The sequence below is a fragment of the Hipposideros armiger genome, unplaced genomic scaffold (assembly GCF_001890085.2).
Source record: "Hipposideros armiger isolate ML-2016 unplaced genomic scaffold, ASM189008v1 scaffold_1055, whole genome shotgun sequence".
Taxonomy (NCBI): domain Eukaryota; kingdom Metazoa; phylum Chordata; class Mammalia; order Chiroptera; family Hipposideridae; genus Hipposideros; species Hipposideros armiger.
In genome coordinates this window covers 239,650-256,942 of record NW_017732405.1, presented here as the reverse complement: position 1 = coordinate 256,942, position 17,293 = coordinate 239,650, and the positions used below count along the sequence as shown (strand labels likewise).

The 17,293-nt window shown below is 60.1% G+C and overlaps 2 protein-coding genes across 6 annotated transcripts in view; one reads left to right on the top strand and one right to left on the bottom strand.

The window, feature by feature from the left end:
• The window catches only part of POLE (DNA polymerase epsilon, catalytic subunit), a 44,530-nt gene extending 30,783 nt beyond the window's left edge, over window positions 1-13,747 (top strand). Inside the window, exons 30-49 of the mRNA XM_019631910.1 lie at window positions 3-215; window positions 400-603; window positions 859-1,002; window positions 2,154-2,294; window positions 2,483-2,636; window positions 2,711-2,817; window positions 2,997-3,173; window positions 3,251-3,474; window positions 3,608-3,828; window positions 4,094-4,298; window positions 5,328-5,501; window positions 6,281-6,406; window positions 7,126-7,258; window positions 8,591-8,792; window positions 9,468-9,599; window positions 9,743-9,936; window positions 11,012-11,212; window positions 11,612-11,737; window positions 12,232-12,321; window positions 12,424-13,747. Coding sequence (XP_019487455.1) covers window positions 3-215; window positions 400-603; window positions 859-1,002; window positions 2,154-2,294; window positions 2,483-2,636; window positions 2,711-2,817; window positions 2,997-3,173; window positions 3,251-3,474; window positions 3,608-3,828; window positions 4,094-4,298; window positions 5,328-5,501; window positions 6,281-6,406; window positions 7,126-7,258; window positions 8,591-8,792; window positions 9,468-9,599; window positions 9,743-9,936; window positions 11,012-11,212; window positions 11,612-11,737; window positions 12,232-12,321; window positions 12,424-12,540 — 3,285 coding nt within the window. The 3' untranslated portion in view covers window positions 12,541-13,747. The remainder of the gene's footprint in view (window positions 1-2; window positions 216-399; window positions 604-858; window positions 1,003-2,153; window positions 2,295-2,482; window positions 2,637-2,710; window positions 2,818-2,996; window positions 3,174-3,250; window positions 3,475-3,607; window positions 3,829-4,093; window positions 4,299-5,327; window positions 5,502-6,280; window positions 6,407-7,125; window positions 7,259-8,590; window positions 8,793-9,467; window positions 9,600-9,742; window positions 9,937-11,011; window positions 11,213-11,611; window positions 11,738-12,231; window positions 12,322-12,423) is intronic.
• A 1,418-nt stretch (window positions 13,748-15,165) lies between these two features.
• P2RX2 (purinergic receptor P2X 2) overlaps window positions 15,166-17,293 on the bottom strand; it is a 3,358-nt gene continuing 1,230 nt past the window's right edge. For 2 of the 5 annotated variants that reach the window (XM_019631943.1, XM_019631948.1), the window contains 6 exons: window positions 17,155-17,235; window positions 16,905-17,043; window positions 16,442-16,572; window positions 16,120-16,210; window positions 15,940-16,005; window positions 15,340-15,854 (listed from right to left, as the gene is read on the bottom strand). In XM_019631943.1, the coding sequence (XP_019487488.1) occupies window positions 15,489-15,854; window positions 15,940-16,005; window positions 16,120-16,210; window positions 16,442-16,572; window positions 16,905-17,043; window positions 17,155-17,235 (874 nt within the window). In that variant the 3' untranslated portion in view covers window positions 15,340-15,488. Of the gene's footprint in view, window positions 15,855-15,939; window positions 16,006-16,119; window positions 16,211-16,441; window positions 16,573-16,904; window positions 17,044-17,154; window positions 17,236-17,293 lie in introns of all 5 variants that reach the window. The other 3 variants (XM_019631946.1, XM_019631947.1, XM_019631945.1) reach the window with 3 other exon arrangements.

Below are 17,293 nucleotides of genomic sequence, written 5' to 3'. Positions count from 1 at the left end.
AGGTGGGCCCGGCCCAGGCTCCCCAAAGCACCCCGAGCCTTGAAACGCCCGACATGGAGGACTTCGGCCAAGCCAAGCCGCCCCACTCAGCCATTCCCATGGCGACTAAAAGGAAACGTGTCCTCTGGGAGAGCCAGGAGGAGTCGCAGGACCTGGGGCTGACAGTGCCCTGGCAGGAGGTCTTGGGGCGGCCTCCGGCCCTCGGAACCACCCAGGTAAGGAGCTGCAGGGCATCTGGGGTGGTGGAGAAGGAGCAGGGCTACCGGCCAGGCCTATGCTGCAGGGTGCTGTGTCCCTGGGGTCGGCTGAGAGGTGTGGGGATCCAGCCCTATTTTACCACGTGCTCGGTCGTGTTTACTGTCTTTGCATTCTCTTGACTTATGCCATCGTCTGTCCCAGGAAGAGTGGCTGGTCTGGCTGCGGTTCCACAAGAAGAAGTGGCAGCTGCAGGCCCGACAGCGCCTCGCTCGCAGGAAGAGGCGGTGTCTGGAAGGGGCAGAGGGCGCACCACAGCCCATTCGAGACGGGCCCTCCACAGGACTAGGGGGCTTCCTGCGAAGAACCGCCCGCAGCATTCTGGACCTTCCGTGGCAGATTGTGCAGGTGCGGACAGGGGCCAGTGGGCGGGGCACAGGACGCCTCCAGGGCAATAGGGACGATAGGAAGGGGTATCTGGACAGCTCAGGGTCCTGGGTACTGTCCTGCAGTCTGGGACGGAGGAGAAAGGGCAGGCCCTCACCCTTGTGCCTCTGACGGTCTGGTGCTGGAGGCCACCTGGGAGGCGGCCTGTCCACAGGTATGGAGCGCTTCCTGGGACAAGCTGCGACACTCATGCAGTGCTGCACAATCTGTCCTCAGATCAGCGAGACCAGCCAAGCCGGCGTGTTCAGGCTGTGGGCTGTCATCGGCAGCGACTTGCACTGCATCAAGCTGAACGTCCCCCGAGTGTTCTACGTGAACCAGCGGGTGCCCAAAGCAGAGGAGGGGCCTTCATATCGCAAGGTAGGGAGGCAGCTGGTGACGCTGGTCACTGCAGCCAGCAGCCTGCCGGGCCTCTAAGGTCATCTCCATAGCGATGGAGTCACCTAATGAAGTGGGCTCTCAAGCACGAGACCTGGTGCGCTGGCCATGCGGCCCTGGCGAGCTGTAGCCCCCATCTCCATAGGCTCCTGTGATGCTAAGTTTTGTTGGGATGTAATTCACCCGCCATAGAGGTCGCTCATTTCAAGTGCAGCTCAGTGATTGCTAGTGTGTTCAGGGTCGTGCAGCCGTCACCACTGTCAGTCTTAGAACATTTTCGTTGCCCCAAAAAGAAACCCCGGGCCCCTTAGCGGCCTCTCCTCCCCTGCCCTCAGTGACCACTGGACCACGTTACGCCTCTGGTTGAGCCGGTATGACATTTCCTGTAAACGGTCCCATGGTGGGTGATCCTCTGCCTCCATCCCTTCGGCCGTGTCCCCAGTGGCTCTCACCTGGTGTCTCCATCGGAGCACAGTCAGTCCGAGCACTGCAGCTAGCCATGCGCCTCTTGCTCAGGTGCTTAGAATTGCAGAGCGAGCTGGCATCTAGTTGAGATGACACTTGCTGCCAAGTGAGTGAGGAGGCTTTCTGCAGGCGAGCCTCCAGCCCAGAGACTCAGCAGGATGTGGGTCTCGAAAGAGACGGGGAGGGAGTAGGACAGCAGAGCAGGTGGCCCACCGCCCTGGAGCTTCCTGGGACATGCCGAGGGGTCACGGGGAGAACATCCTTCCCTTTGGCCGCCTCTCCTGCTCCGTCATCACCAGGGCTCTGCCTCCCCCAGGGACTCCCCTCCCTGTCTCCTGACCAGGAACACCCCCAGCTTAAACCCAGGAAACAACAGAGCAAAGTAAAGGGAACTTCTGTCCCTCCAACCTCCAGCCGGAGAGCATGTTTGCTTTCCAGAGGCCTCAGGTTGCTTCTCAAAGTCATCCCAGGGCTTTTAGTTTCATTCAATGGGAGAATGAAACGGTCTACCCCACAGCTGTGGGCACCAGAAGTCCTAGGAAGTATGGGCCCACCTGCTTCAGCAATGTGTGTACGTGTGTGAGTGTGCACGCGTGTACACCTGTGTGGGGTGTGTGTGTGACGTCACCGCTTAGCAGGTGACGAGGCCACCGCTGTACTGTCCCCAGGTGAACCGAGTCCTTCCTCGCTCCAACACAGTCTATAACCTGTACGAGTACTCGGTGCCAGAGGACATGTACCAAGGACACATCAATGAGATCAGCACTGAGCTGTCGGCCCCCGACATCGAGGGCGTATACGAGACTCAGGTAACTGCCTGCCCAGGAGGACAGAGTGGGTGAGAGAAAGCCTGTGTGCCCCGCGGCAGCAGCCGCCGTGGACGCCACCCCCGGGACGCTGGATTTCAGCAGCATGTCTGCCAGAGAAGGCCTGAGCGGGGCGGGCTGTGGCCCGGCAGCAGCCGTCTCAGCCCTGGGCTGCCTGTCTGCCCCGCTAGGTCCCACTGCTGTTCCGGGCCCTGGTGCAGCTGGGCTGCGTGTGTGTGGTCAGCAAGCAGCTGCACAGGCACCTGTCGGGCTGGGAGACGGACACCTTCGCTCTCGAGCACCTGGAGATGCGCTCGCTGGCCCAGTTCAGCTACCTGGAGCCAGGTAACAGTGCGTGCTGGCCACCCTCATTCTGTCCCGCCTCCCACGCCTCGGGTGACCTGTGTATCCTCCTGCAGGGAGCATCCGCCACATCTACCTGTATCATCGTACACAAGGCCACAAGGCGCTGTTCGGTGTCTTCGTGCCCTCGCAGCGCAGGGCGTCTGTGTTTGTGTTGGACACCGTGAGTCCCTGGGTGGGACTAGGGGAGGGACAGGTCACTGGGCAGAAAGACACCCAGCCCCTGGCCTCGTTTCTGAAAGCTTTTGCCCCGAAGCGCCTGTGGTGCTAGCGCTCGAGGTGGGACCGGAGGCCTGCCTGCCATCTCCCCTCCCACAACAGGCTGACGCGGCCCTTGCTTAGGTGCGAAGCAACCAGATGCCCAGCCTGAGTGCCCTGTACGCAGCCGAGCATGGCCTCCTGCTGGACAGAGTGGGCCCTGAGCTTCTGCCTCCCCCCAAACACACCTTTGAGGTTCGGGCTGAAACCGATTTGAAGACCATCTGCAGGGCCATTCAGCGCCTCCTGCTGGCCTACAAGGTGAGTGTGGGGGTGGCCCTACCTTAGCCCCTGCCCCAGGCCGGCCCCCAGTTACTCTGTGCCCCGCCCGCACCCAGGAGGAGCGCCGAGGGCCCACCCTCATCGCGGTGCAATCCAGTTGGGAGCTGAGGAGGCTGGCCAGCGAGGTCCCCGTCCTGGAGGAGTTCCCGCTGGTGCCCGTCCACATCGCCGACCACATCAGCTACGGTATCCTGGACTGGCAGCGACACGGAGCCCGGCACATGCTCCGCCATTATCTCAACCTGGACACCTGCCTGTCACAGGCCTTCGAGATGAGCCGGTGAGCGCAGCGTGGGGCTGGCCACCTGGCTTGTTGCCGGCCTCATTGGTCTCTCGCGGCAGGTTGGTCTTCCCCGGTTTCCAGCCCCACCTGGGCCGACCTAGGACTCACCCTATGACCGAACCCCATGCAGGTACTTCCACATTCCCGTTGGGAATCTGCCTGAGGACATCTCCACCTTTGGCTCCGACCTCTTCTTTGCCCGCCACCTGCAGCGCCACAACCACCTGCTCTGGCTGTCCCCTACGCCCCGCCCTGACCTGGGGGGGAAGGAGGCAGATGACAACCGCCTCGTCATGGAGTTTGATGACCAGGCCACCGTGGAGATCAACAGTCCAGGCTGTTACTCCACAGGTGGGTAGGCAAAGCCCACGGGGACCTCACTGCTGGTTTCTGCCATTTGTCACCATTCTGTGGTGGTGAGAACGCCCAGCGGCTGACCCTCAGGGCTCGGCCACGCCTGTAGGACCTGTGCGGGTGGGCTCTGCCATCAGTTACATGCTTGTCAGCCGCCCCCACCATCCCTGGCAGCGGTCATTTTCCTGACTGCTTGCTGGGTGGGCTTGGGCTCTCAACCAAGGGGTGGTCAGTGCATGAGAAGTACCATCTTTGCGAGCAGTGTGCGTGGAGCTGGACATTCAGAACCTGGCTGTCAACACCATCCTGCAGTCTCACCACGTCAATGATATGGAGGGGGCCGACAGCATGGGCATCAGCTTCGACGTGACCCAGCAGGCCTCCCTGGAGGACATGATCACCGGCAACCAGGCGGCCAGCGCCCTGGCCAGCTACGACGAGACGGCTCTCTGCTCCAGCACCTTCAGGTGCCTGGGCTGCATCCCCAGGACAGTGGCTTCCTGCTGTCCTTGTGCCCCCTTCCCTGAAGGCAGGATAACTGGGTTTGGGATCTAGAAGAAGCACAGACATCCTTTTATTCTCTGCCCTTGCGCCCGCATCCCGGGGCTTCCCTGCACCCAGTCGGCAGAGTCAGAAAGCACCTCGGATACTGTGCCGTCCCGGGGGCTGTCCTGGCCCCTTCCTGTGGCCAGACATGGCCCGAGGGACCCTGCGGTTAGCTGGGAGTGTCGGGGTTTATCATGTACGTGCTGTGGGCGGACAGCAGGACAGGAGCATGGGTCCAACCAGGCAGACAGGGTGTGACTTAACAAGGTTTGGGCGTCAGGAGAGAGAATTGGCTGTGGCAGGGAGCACTCACATTCTTCATGGCCCCACGATCAGGGGCTGTCACCCACTGTCATGGCACTTGTACATTTACTGACGAAGCTTAGGGAGAGAGGCTGGTGGCATGCTTGTGGTCACACTGAGTGGAGGTGTGTGACTCCAGAACCATGACCTCCTCACAAAAGGCAGACGTGACTTGGGAAATGGCAAGGAAGGGACTGGTAGAGAGAAAGGCTCGGGGCCCCATGTGCGCGGTGTGGCCAGGGGCTGTCTGCCCAGAGAAGTGGGCAGTCCTGAAAGGTGGGGCAGACTGCAGGTGGCAGAACCGTCACTGAGGGATGGCTTCCTGGTGCCACATATTGGGTCATCCGGGCAGTTTAGCAGGGGCACTCGTGAGGCAGGCGGTCGGCACTGGGTGCCACGAGGCAGGAGGCCCTGCAGGTCCCGGGTGGGTGCTCTGGCCCTCCCGGCAGGCGGTGTGCCCGTCGCACCCCTGTGTGTGTCTCCTGGCACCGAGCACGTAGGGCGGGTATGAGAAGCTGTGGGGAGAGGTAGTGAGGCCTGACACCTTGTTTAAGGGGTGCAGCTAAGCTGCCGGGAGCCGGGCAGTGGCGTTTGGATGTGGGGGTGGGGGTGAAAGGCCACAGCAGGCTCACGCTCTGCCCTCGCAGGATCCTGAAGAGCATGGTGGTGGGCTGGGTGAAGGAGATCACGCAGTATGGCAACGCCTACGCCGACAACCAGGTGGTGCACTTCTACCGCTGGCTGCGCTCCCCGTCCTCGCTGCTGCACGAGCCCGCCCTGCACCGCACTCTGCACGGCTGGATGAAGAAGCTCTTCCTGCAGTGAGTGACCCACAGTGACAGGGTCCCAGAAGGGCCCTGCTGCCAGTACGACTTCCTCGCATCCCCCCCCAGGTGTGCCAAGAGAGGGCAGTGTTTGTGCCACTCGTCTGCATGCGTTGGCTCACACTGCTCTGCACTCGCCTGCTGACCGTAGAGCCTGGCGATCCGCGAGGGGTTTGCTGCCCAGATGGGTGTCCAGGCAGTTTCTGAACCTACTGTTACGAACAACCAACCAAGGAATGGCCTCGGGTGTGAGGTCGTGCCGGTGTTATCTGCCAAAGGGTCCCTGGGAAGGGGCGCTGTTGCGGGTCTGACAGATGCGATGAGCAGGTAGATAAATGCTCATTTGGGTGGCACTGTGAAGAGGCCTCCATGGAGGTCGTGCCGTGGCCGCCCTGCCAGTGGTGACGGGGCGCGTGTGTCCCTAGCCCAGGACGACCAGCTGTCTCACTGCACTCGTAATGTGTAGTCCTTGGTAGAAGTGAGGCTGGGCCTTCTCTTCATATTCTTTGCCCGTTTTCCTCTAGTTTTGTTTTCTCATTGATTTGTATGAGTTCTTTCTATACAAAAGCAATTTCTGTGTATAAGCTGTATATTTTTTCCTCTCTTTGATTTTTTTTTTTTTTTGGGTGGGTATTGCCACAGACCTCTTCACGCTTTGTTGCTTCTGGGTCCAAGCTCACTTAGAAGGGCTTTCCAGGACCGTCAGCTCTTTCCTCGTGGTGTCTTCTGGGATGCTCAGCAGCGTCCTGACCGTGGGTTCTGCACTTGGTCCACAGGCTCATCGCCGAGTTCAAGCGTCTGGGGTCATCGGTCATCTACGCCAACTTCAACCGCATCATCCTTTGCACAAGGAAGCGGCGGGTGGAGGACGCCATTGCCTATGTGGAGTACATCACCAGCAGGTGCCGCACTGCCCCTCTTCTCGGCCAGTCCTCTGCCAGCTGACCTCCTGTAATGTGTCTGTAGCGGGGTCTGTTGGTAGTCATTCCTTTCTGCCTTTGAGCCTCTGAACACCTGGGAGTTACAGTAGCTGCTTTACTTCCTCTGCACTTCCTGACATCGGTGCCAGCTCAGATCTGTTTGCAGCTGGTGGGTCTTCTCATTTCTCTGCTTCCTTGCAAACCTGGGTGACACTGAATTGGATGCCGGACACTGTGGAGCTTGCCTTGTCTGTTGGGTGCTTTTGTATTCCTGTAAATATTCTGGGGCTTTCCGTTCCGTTACTTGGAAACAGTCTGATCCTTTCGGGTATTTTCGAGATTTGTAAGCAAGGCCAGAGCAGCGTGTGTCCAGAGCCCGCTGCCTCGTGAGCTGTGAGGTGCCCTGGCAGCGGGAGCGGGCAAGCCAGGCCACCCACATGTGACTGTGCTGGAGGGCCGGCCTTGGCAGGGCTTGGTTCTCTCTGCGGCTCTCACCTCTCCCTCCCTCCACGCCAGTCCCCGCTTCTCCCACCTGGCTAGATGTGGACATCTCCTTAGGATTGTTTACCGTGTTCCCTTAGGAAGTTTGAGGGTTTTAAATAAGTGCAGGGTAAGCAGATAGGTGCAAAAATAAAAGGGAAAGTAGAGAAAAGGGAGAAAGCTGATTTAATTTTAGCAATTTCTGTCTGGCTTCTTTTTAGCATCCATTCTAAAGAGATCTTCCATTCCTTGACAATTTCTTTCTCCCGATGCTGGGAGTTTCTCCTCTGGATGGATCCCTCTAACTATGGTGGAATCAAAGGGAACGTTCCATCTGGCATCCACTGTGGACAGGTGAGGTGACCGGTGCTGGAGAGCTGAGGTTGGGGCTGGAATGACTCGGGGTCCACATCCACCTGCCCAGCACACACTGTGGTCACAGGCCAGGTGCCAGAACAGCTGCAGCCCCGGTCGAGCATTAGCAAACACGGCAGGCCCTGCCGTCATGGCATCTGTGAGCGAGGACTGAGCAAGCAGACGAGTACATATAGGGTCACGGTCAGCAGGGGTGAGGCTCAGAATCAACACGGGTAGGGGTGAAGGAGGTAGGAGGCCTCCAAGGGGGTGACAGGAAAGCAGAGATTGAAGGGAGCGAGTGAGCAGCCTGTGCCCACGCCAGATGGGGCAGCGTGAATGGCGGGACAGGGCGGGTTGGGAGCCAGAGCTGGTGCGGGCCAAGCCGCTGGGGCCCCAGGCCATGGCGGAGACTTGTCACTGAGTGGTGGGGGAGTGTTGGGCTTGACTTCCTCTTGAGCCCTATGTGGACAGCACTGGGAGTAGGAGCCCAGGCTGGGGTGCGTGGCAGGGTGGTGTCAGGAGAAAGACCGTGGGTTTGAGGTGGCAAGGACAGGCCATTGGGGTGGCTATGGGCGACAGACGGGCGTGGGCTGTGTGCACTGCGCCCGTGTATGCGAACCCAAATGTCTGTTACAAGACGGACGGGACAGGAGAGAGTGTATGGTGAGGGATGCCATGCTTGTCGGGACATGTGGCCTTTCCACGCCTGACACTTGTGCAGCATGTGCAAGGTGGAGACGCAGGTCAGGTGGTGGCAGGGTATGTGGGTTGCCAGGATCGAGGCCCCCGGGGCGAGTCACCATGGAGGAAGAGGGGTAGGGCCGGAGCCAGGATGCTGCCCTTGGATGCTGGGGCGGGAGGAATGCAGTTGTACACATGCAGATGGACCAAGGGAAGGCAGTAGGAGCTGCTGCTCTAAGGACGGTGGGTGGCAGAGTTCATATGTTGAAATGAAAAGTGTTGCAGAGGGGACCTTGTCAGGCAGGGCATTGCAGTAATAAAGTGAGACCGACAGTACAGTTGCTGCTGTCCCAGGAGGCCTGGAACTCAGGCCAAGAGACCACAGACCTGGAAGCACTCCTGGGTCTTCCCTCCCTAGGAGGTGGGAGCTGAGTGATTACAAAGTGAATCTCCTGAAAGAGCAAAGTGAGATGAATCAGCTCCGTGGAGCTAGGCTTCTGTCCCCAGGCATGTTACACAGAGACTTACTGGGCACTCTGGGGACAAGGCGGCTAGATGGTGGGATCAGGTGGGGCTGATGCAGAATGATTCACTCAGGTGCGCTTCCCACCACTATGGTGAAACACGCCTGGGACTGACTTGTTACAGCAGGACTCCCAAAAAGAGGGCACTACGCAAAGGGACGAGGATGAGGATGGGGACGAGGACGGGGACAAGGATGAGGTTGACAAGGAGGAGGACGAAGTGCAGGAGCCCGATGTGGAGGACTTGCTGGAGAACAGCTGGAACCTCGTGCAGTTCCTGCCACAGGCAGCCTCCTGCCAGAGCTACTTCCTCATGATCGTGTCAGGTGAGCGCCCGCCGGCCTCTGCGCCCGCCTTGCACAGTGCACAGTTAGGGGACGTCAGGCCTGGTGGGGGCGCCCTGGCCCACACCCCCGCGGGTGGGGGACCCCTGACCTCTCGCAGCTCTGGTGAGGGGGGCTGCCCCAGAGCGTGCCATCAAAGGATTTGTGTGTGTTATATACGGTGACTAGAGATAAGCCCCGGGTGGAAGTCATTGGCCACTTCCGGAATCAGCTGCCCCCGGGCTGGTCTTTGAGGCTGAACTGCTGATCTCAGAAACCCTTGAGTTTGATTTGGGTCTGAAGGGTTGGTGTTTACAAACCAAGTTCCAGGGTCCCTAGGCAGATGCAGCCCGTGTGTGACACCCCGCCAGGGTTCAGAGCCAGTGGCGGGCAGAGCAGTTAGCGGTTCACTGTCAGCCATCCCTCAGCAGAGGGACAGCCACGTGAGCGGTAGGGTGGTTTCCTTTGTGACTATTTTTTTGTCTACTTGTCCCAAGTGTCACTCTCAATTTCTCTTGAAACATGTGGCCTAGGGGTCAGGCATGCTGACCCCGGGGGGCCAGGCTTTGCTTTGTTTCTGTCGTGGACTCTGGCTCATCTAAATGCAGCAGAGCCACGCCTGCCTGCTCAGGTGTGGGCGCCGCCCAAGCATGGTCTGTGCCTGTGCCGTCCCTGCAGCGTACATCGTGGCCGTGCACCACAGCGTGCAGGAGGAGCTGAGACGCAGCGCCCCAGGGAGCACCCCCGTGAAGAGGCGGGGGGCCAGCCAGCCATCGCAGGAGGCCCAGGGCGCAGCCGGAGCTCTTCCTGGTGAGTGTGCCCTTGCTGCATAAGGCCACCCGTGTGCCTGTGACCAACCCCTCTGTGCTCCTTGGGGCGGGACAGCCAGCCCTTCTTCAGCATCCTCACCGCTGTGCACAAAGGGGCAGGCGCCATGTCCCTTGTCTTCCCAGGAGTGATCACCTTCTCTCAAGACTACGTGGCAAACGAGCTCACTCAGAACTTCTTCACCATCACTCAGAAGATTCAGAAGAAAGTCACGGGGTCTCGGAACGTGGCTGAGCTCTCAGAGATGTTTCCTGTCCTCCCCGGCTCTCACTTGCTGCTCAATAACCCCGCACTAGAGTTCATCAAGTGCGTGTGCAAGGTGAGTGCCGACCCTCACCTGTACGGCGAGGCTGTGTGCATGTGCAAGTGACACCCAGTCACCTACACGGTGAGGTGTGTGCCTGTGCAAGGAGCAGGAGAAAGTCACTCATTTACTTCACAGACACTCACTGAGCCCCGCTGTGCAGCCACTGTGTGAGGTGTTTGGGGCTCAGAAGTGGACCAGATAGGAAAGCACCCCTGTGGTCAAGGAGCACAGGTTCTGTGAGGTGGGCTTGAGGTGGCGAGAGGGCCCTCTAATGGGTCCTGGGGCTGAGGCCCTGGTGACCAGAAGGGTGTCAGGGCAGCGGGTGCAGAGGCCCGGGGTGGGTTGGTGTGGGGTGCTGCTGAAATGGCAGGTGCTCGGGGGTTGTGTGGACGGATCAGGGACCAGATGGAGCTCCCGAAAGGTCTAGGCTCCTGTGTGACCTCAGAGGAGTGCACTTGGATGCCAAAGAGCTGCCTTTCTGGGAAGGCGGCTGTAGAGGCGGGGTAGTATTACCAGATAAGGACGAACAGGCGCCTGCGCCCACAGGGCCCTTCGCCGTCCACTAGGTTCAGCCCAGCAGACTGCACTTGACTGACCGCCACTCCAGGATCAGGTGACTTCTGACTGTGGCGGGGAAATGGTTTCATGGACCATTTAAGGTCCTTGGTGGACTTCAGCATTCTTTCAGTTTATGTGTATTAAGGTGGAATTTACATACAGTAAAATTCACAGCTTTAGTGTGTGTCCTATGAGTTTGGTAAAGGCCCACAGTCACGTGTCCACCACAGTCAGGATGAGAACATCCCACCCCCGCAGATCCCCATCTGCACACGCTGGCCTGCCAGTCCTGTGTGCACAGTGAGACTCACTCTGCAGTGCAGCTGGGAGTTTTCACAGACGGATGGGGCTGTGCCACCAAAAGCAAGGTGCCAAGCAGTCCCCCGCGAGCAGTCCCGTGTGGCCTGTGGGGCGGCTCCTTTCCCCACTGTCCCATCTGATGCTGCTAACGGGACAAGGACAGGGTGTTGCAGTCCAGATAGCAGGGAGGCCCCAGGAGCCATCCCTGCCACGTCCCTGTCCTCTGCAGGTCCTGTCCCTGGACACAAACATCACAAACCAGGTGAACAAGCTGAACCGGGACCTGCTCCGCCTGGTGGACATTGGCGAGTTCTCGGCAGAGGCCCAGTTCCAAGACCCCTGCCGCTCCTACGTGCTCCCCGAGGTCATCTGCCACAGCTGTCACTTCTGCCGGGACCTGGACTTGTGCAAAGACCCCTTTGTCTCCCAGGTAGGCCAGCTTCCTCGGCCCTCGCTGGTAGGATCCCAGCATCCAGGCTTCAGGCCACCAGGGAGGTCCTGCCACACCCACTCACCAGGGACCCTGCTCCACCTTTTCTGGGTTGTATCTGCCAGGACCCTGCTAGCTTTGACATGAATTAAAAACAGGCCCCCTTTCTTAAGCCACTCGACCGCCTCGTGTATAACATTGTCCAGGTAACACGTGAGTGACAGTGTTGGTGATTGAGCGTGCCTGGAGCTGTGGGCAAGCTGTGGCATGCTGTGACGCACTGCTCCCCAAGGGCCCTGCTGTCCCCACTGCTTTCTCAACGCTGAGTCTTCTCAGCCAGCGCGCAGGTGCTGCCAAGGACGGCCAGGCAGAGGGTGACCCACCCCCTCCCCTGCCCAGGATGGGGCCATGCTGCCCCGGTGGCTGTGCTCCAACTGTCAGGTCGCCTACGACTCATCCGTCATCGAGATGGCGCTGGTGGAGGCCCTGCAGAAGAAGCTGATGGCCTTCACACTGCAGGACCTGGTGAGCGAGCGGCGGGCCTCTCCGTGAGCGGTTACACCCTGGGGAGCTCCGGTCGTAACCCGGTCCTCCCAGGTGGCCGCCTCCTGGTCAGACCTTGTCCAAAAACCCAAGTGACCTGGTCTCACAGTATCTCAGCGCCTACAGTGGCTGAGAGCTGACTTCATGGACCTTTCATTCTAGTGGAGGGACGTAGACAGTAAACAGGATACAAGTGTGAGTGACGAGTGTGAAGGGAACCAACAGGAAGTGTGTGTGTGAGAGAGAGAGACAGAGAGAGGCGTCCAGCACTGGGTGCAGGGGACTTCTCAGCAGAGAGCCGAGGGAGGTGTGAGGTCCGGGCAAAGCAGCCGGTGCTGGTGGGACACACGGGGAGCCCCAGGACCCAGGACCCGTGGCTGTCCACAGCGAGGGTGCTGTGCAGGGGCGGCACATTTGGACAAAGCCCCTGTGAAGGCCATGGGGCAGGGGCTCCTGACCGCTGTTCCTCGTTTCAGGTCTGCCTGAAGTGCCAGGGTGTGAAGGAGACCCACATGCCCACGTATTGCAGCTGTGCCGGGGGCTTCTCCCTCACCATCCACACCAAGGTGGGGCCCTCGCCCACCGCTGCTCCCCCTGTGCACCCAACCTCAGCCGCGTCCCTGCGCCTTCTCTGGGACTGGATCTCACAATGACTGGCTTTCCTGCAGGTCTTCATGGAGCAGATCAGAATCTTCCAGAACATTGCCCAGCACTATGGCATGTCATACCTCATGGAGACCCTGGAGTGGCTGCTGGAGAAGAACCCCCAGCTGGGTCATCAGTAAGCTAGGCGCTGTCCCCACCCTCTGCCCCAGCTTCCCAGACTCACAGCCACGTCCAGGCTGGGGCGCCAAGGAGAACGACCCTCAGGGAGTTTTCAGGGAACAGGTCACACGGCCTACCCCAGCCCAAGCAGGAAGTGGCCCCACCTGCAGGTGCCCGGGCCCAGCACTGGTCAGGGCAGCTGTGGCCCCAAGAGTGGCCCGAGGGGGCCATTTCTTGCTGAATAAACCAAGTGTGGCCTTTACTGCTGCACAGCCCTGCCCACCTCCCCTCTGCACCTAGCTGCCCTGGGTTTTCTGTTTGAGCTGAGACCCTGAGGGTGGCTGGAGGCCAGACCCAGGACAAGGTGGTGCCCAAGTGGGAGTCTGTAGCCCCTGACGTCCAGTCACTTGTTACCGGAAGCACCATCCCCAAATTCAGCCGGCGGGCGGGCAGTTTCAGGGCATGCAAACCTGAACCCACAGGGACCTGGGCCTCTGGAGACTCCCCAGGGGAGCAGGAGCTGTGGGGGTGTCCTCATCTGGACAGGTGGGAGGGCATATGAGGGGCTCAGGACAGGGTTGCTCAGGTGGATGTGGCCCTGAGAGCCATTTGTCAAGGACTTAACCGGCACATGTTAGCGCCTGGATTTTAGGAAAGTATTTCTTCACCAAGATTTGGGTTCTTCAGTGGAGGAGGGGAGGAAAAGGAGGGAGGGGCCATGTTCTTGCTTCTCGGCCTTGGATGGATCCAAGATGTCTGACTGACCCTGCAGAGCCTGCACTTCTGATGGCCAATGGCCCAACAGGGCACCCAAGCTCAGGGCTCCGTGCTCGGCGCAGAGGGGTCATGGGGTATATGGGGTATGGCCCCTTTGAAGTGGGACAGCATCACTTATCAGCCCTTTCCGCAGAGCTGGGGGGTCGGCTTCCCGACGCCCTGGAGGCCTTTGTTGAGTATCAGCACCTCTCTCCATTCTGCCTTGAGCCCCAAAACATAAGACCATCTCTGCGCCTCATTATTAATGAAATGCGAGTGGAAGCAGCCAAAGAAAAACCAAGTTGGTGAGACGGCAAATAAACTCAGACCCCAAACTGTGGCTTGCGGTAAGCCTGGGGGGCCATGGGAGCCCCACTGGTGACCCGGAGCCTGGTTTAAGTTCGTCCTTGTGAGCTCATTTCTCTGTCACTCAGTTACACTTTGAATTTTCATCTGAATGTTATGTTTCTTAAAATGTTTACTACGTGTATGTGTGTGTGTGTGTATGTGTGTGCTGGCGCCTCGTTTCTGGAAGGAAGAAGACAGTAGCTAACGCCTGTTCAGTGTGTTGGTCTCCAGATACTGCCCCCGGGCGGGCCAGGCCAAATGGCCGCAGGAAACCTGACTCTGGCTGGAAGGTGGCTGGAGCCCAAGTCAGCCCCAGATGGAGATCAGATCAAATTAGGGCCGGCTGGGGGAGAAGGGGGGCTAGCTAGGCTTCCTGGAAGCCATGCTGGGGACGTCACATCACGGGGTGGGGAGGGGAGGGGAACTGCAGCCTCACCCTGGGCGCTGCACTGTGTTCCCTGCAGCAGGACTGGGGGTGCCAAGTGCCCAGCCCTCACCACAACTCCCAGGGGTTCCCTGGAGGCCACCCCGGGGTGGGCATTTGGGGTATGAGGCCTGGGTCACTCATGCTTAGGAAACCTGAGCCCTGGCCATGGTTCTTGAGCTGCAGCCTGGCCCCAACTGGAAAAGCCAGTTTCTCCAACACTAGAGCGGGACACTGAACCACTGTGGACGTGAGGCATCTGGGTGACCCATGCAGCCAATGTAACAGGATAAGGAGGGTCTGCGGGGTGGCTGGGCGGCGTCTTTGAAGTGTTGGCTGCAGCAAATGGGGCAGCCCAGTTGTCCGGGGTGGGCAGGTGGGAGGGCCAGCTCTGGCCAACTATTCAGACTGGGGCCCTGGGTCTGGTACGGGGTTCGAACCCTCCCTCCCCTTGAGCTTGGGAGTGATGGGATCACAGGTAAGAGGACCTTGCAAGGCCCTTGGCATGGGCCTCCTCACATTCCATCACTACTGTGCAGAAAGCACCATCGGTTGAGTTCTGGTGTACCCCAGAGCAGATCTGGCCAGGTGGGCGGCTAATGTGATGGCCATTGTAGCATCCGTGGGTGTGGTACCCAGGCTGCCCTGCAGGCCTGACCCAGCTGGTGCCTGAGGCCTCACTCTGCCCCACCCACCAAATTCCTGCCTTGCCATGTCCATCAGAACCTGGAAGAGTATTTGATTTAAGAGTCTGTAACCTAAGCTTCGTTTTCCTTGGGTACAACTCTTATCACCTCCATCCTGGTTCTGTCCTCGTTACCACTCTTTTCTAGTATTCGAGGTTTGGGGTCTGGGATGACCCCTCCAGAAAGCTGGTGAGTGCACCAGTGGAAGGGTGGGTGCTGGGGCAAAGCGGTCCCCATGCACTCTCAGCCTGGCCCCCACTCCACTGGCCCCCTGGTCAGACATGACAGTGACCTGGCTGGATGTGGAGGGCAGCAAGTCTGCCCACACTGTACCAGGCCAGTTATGGCACCAGCAGCCCCTCTCAGGGCCCACCCTTGCATAACTGTCTTCAGGGCCTCAAGATGCTTTTCCCAAGAATGAGGCCAGAAGGTTCTGGTCAGAGGTTTACTGGATTCTGGACACGTGGTTTCTTGGCTACAAGTTGAGCAAAGGGGATGGGCAGGTGGTCCCAGGCTGTGTGGGCGGGGAGGTGGTGGGGCAGGTGGGAGGCTGGGAGCAGGGCGCTGCCCCGTGTCAGCCCACTGCCCGGGTGTCCGGTTCCCAGTTCTGAGGAGACGTTCGGGTGCGTGGGCAGGGCCCAGGTTCTTTCTGCAGGTCCCAGCTGCGCTGCCAGGGAGCTCGGCTCGGGGCTGCAGACTGGCGCCCCGCCAGGCCCAGCCATTAGTGAGGTGTGATGGAAGATGGGGGGTGGGCTCAGAGCTGGGCTAAACCTCGGGGGTCCGTGAGCGTGGAGTCCTGGGAGGCACCCGGCCCTGGTCCTGTACCCCTCTCGGGGACGTCCACCATCTGCTTGGGCGGGTCACAGGTGGGGCGGGGCTGTGGGGGCGGGGCGGCCTGGGCCTGGCTCTGCCCCTCATCCTGTGCTGTGCCCGCCTGGCCTGGGTCTTCATCAGAGCAGGGGCAGGGTGGGGGAGGGGCCTGGCCCAAAACAAGGGCCAGAGTCACAGGCCAGTTACCCGAGGAGTTCCTCGGTGTACACACCTTGTCGAATTTCTTGTGGCTGTAGACCTTGTTTTTGTTCATGAATGTTAGCAAGATCCAGTCACACAGGAAGGAGCCCTGGGGCCAACAGAACGGACGGTAAGGGCTTGGCACGCACGCGCACACGCGCGTACACGTACCCAGACCCAGCGTGCGTCCTTACCACCCCGATGGAGGTCAGTGCCGTGGCCAGGTTAATGATGGTGGGAATCAGGCTGAACTTCCCTGCCTGGGAGAAGAGGCACCTCAGACCAGCGGGGCGGGGCGTGTGGTGGGGGCACGGGAGGCTGGGCCAGCTCCGTCCGGGGCCGCCCGGGCCCCAACAGGCAGGCTGTTGGCTCACCTGTCCGTGCACTATGACATCGATCCGGACCCCGTAGGCCTTGATGAGCGTGCGAGTGGTGCTGCCGTTTATCTTGTAATACTTGGCAAATCTGGGACGCAATGACCCGGAAGCACATCAGACCCCAGACGGAATGACCAGGTGCCGGAGCCCTGGCTGCCTGAGGATCATGGTGGTGGGCGCCTGCCTGTCCTCAGAGGGAAGCAGCTGCAAGGTTCCGCCAACCGCTGGCATCCCTGGGCCTTTGGGCACTTGCCCAGTTTGTTCCTGGAGCCACCGCAGCCTGGGTGGACCAGGACCAGGGGGCCCAAGGTCAAGGTACCTGAAGTTGTAACCAGATGAGGCCGGGATGTGCTTGGGATCAAGCCTCCGGAAGGAGTATTTGGGGTTGCACTTCGATGCCGACAGGTCCAGGTCACAGTCCCAGTTGATAATGACCCCAATGACACCACCCTGCCCAGAAGTGGGCACAGATGGGGTCAGGGTGGGCACACAAGATGCTCAAGAGCCCTGGGGTGCCCTGAGGCTGCGTGGGGCACACCTCGTGGGGCAACTCAGGGCTCAGGGGGAGGCAGGAGGGGCCAGCCAGCTGTGTGACCAGGAGTCAATAATTTAGCAGGTGCCATGCACACCCAGACGGGGCAGCCGATCCTCTTTGCCCTCTGCTGAGCAGGGCCAGGGCTGGCAGGGAGTGCACAGGGGCGCTGGCAAAGGGAACCCTTGGTGGACAGGCAGGAGCCAGCACCTGGAAGGAGAAGCGTCCCGCCACCGTCCCAGGCCCTCACCCAGTGCGCCAGCTCCGTGAAGTTCTCCCCCGCCTGCTCCACGATGAAGCCCAGCTTGAAAATGGGGCAGTAGAGGTGGGAGACCTCGTCGAACGTGCAGCGCTTCAAGTAGCCGTTCTTCCGGTTCTCGATGTTGCCCCTAAGGATGGCCCGGCGCCTCAGGTGGGAGGGGCAGCCGCGGGCACGCCCACCGCCCACTGGCAGGGGGCGCTCCCAGCCCACCCGCCTCGCCGGCGCTGAGGGCTCTTACTTGGAGAACTGGAATTTGGGGTAGTGGATGCTGTTCTTGATGAGGATGGTGAAATTGGGGGCCATCTTACCGAGAAATTGGCTGAGGAGGCAGAGACTGGGCGCGTTTAGTTTCTGCCCCCCCACCTCCCCCCCTCTGC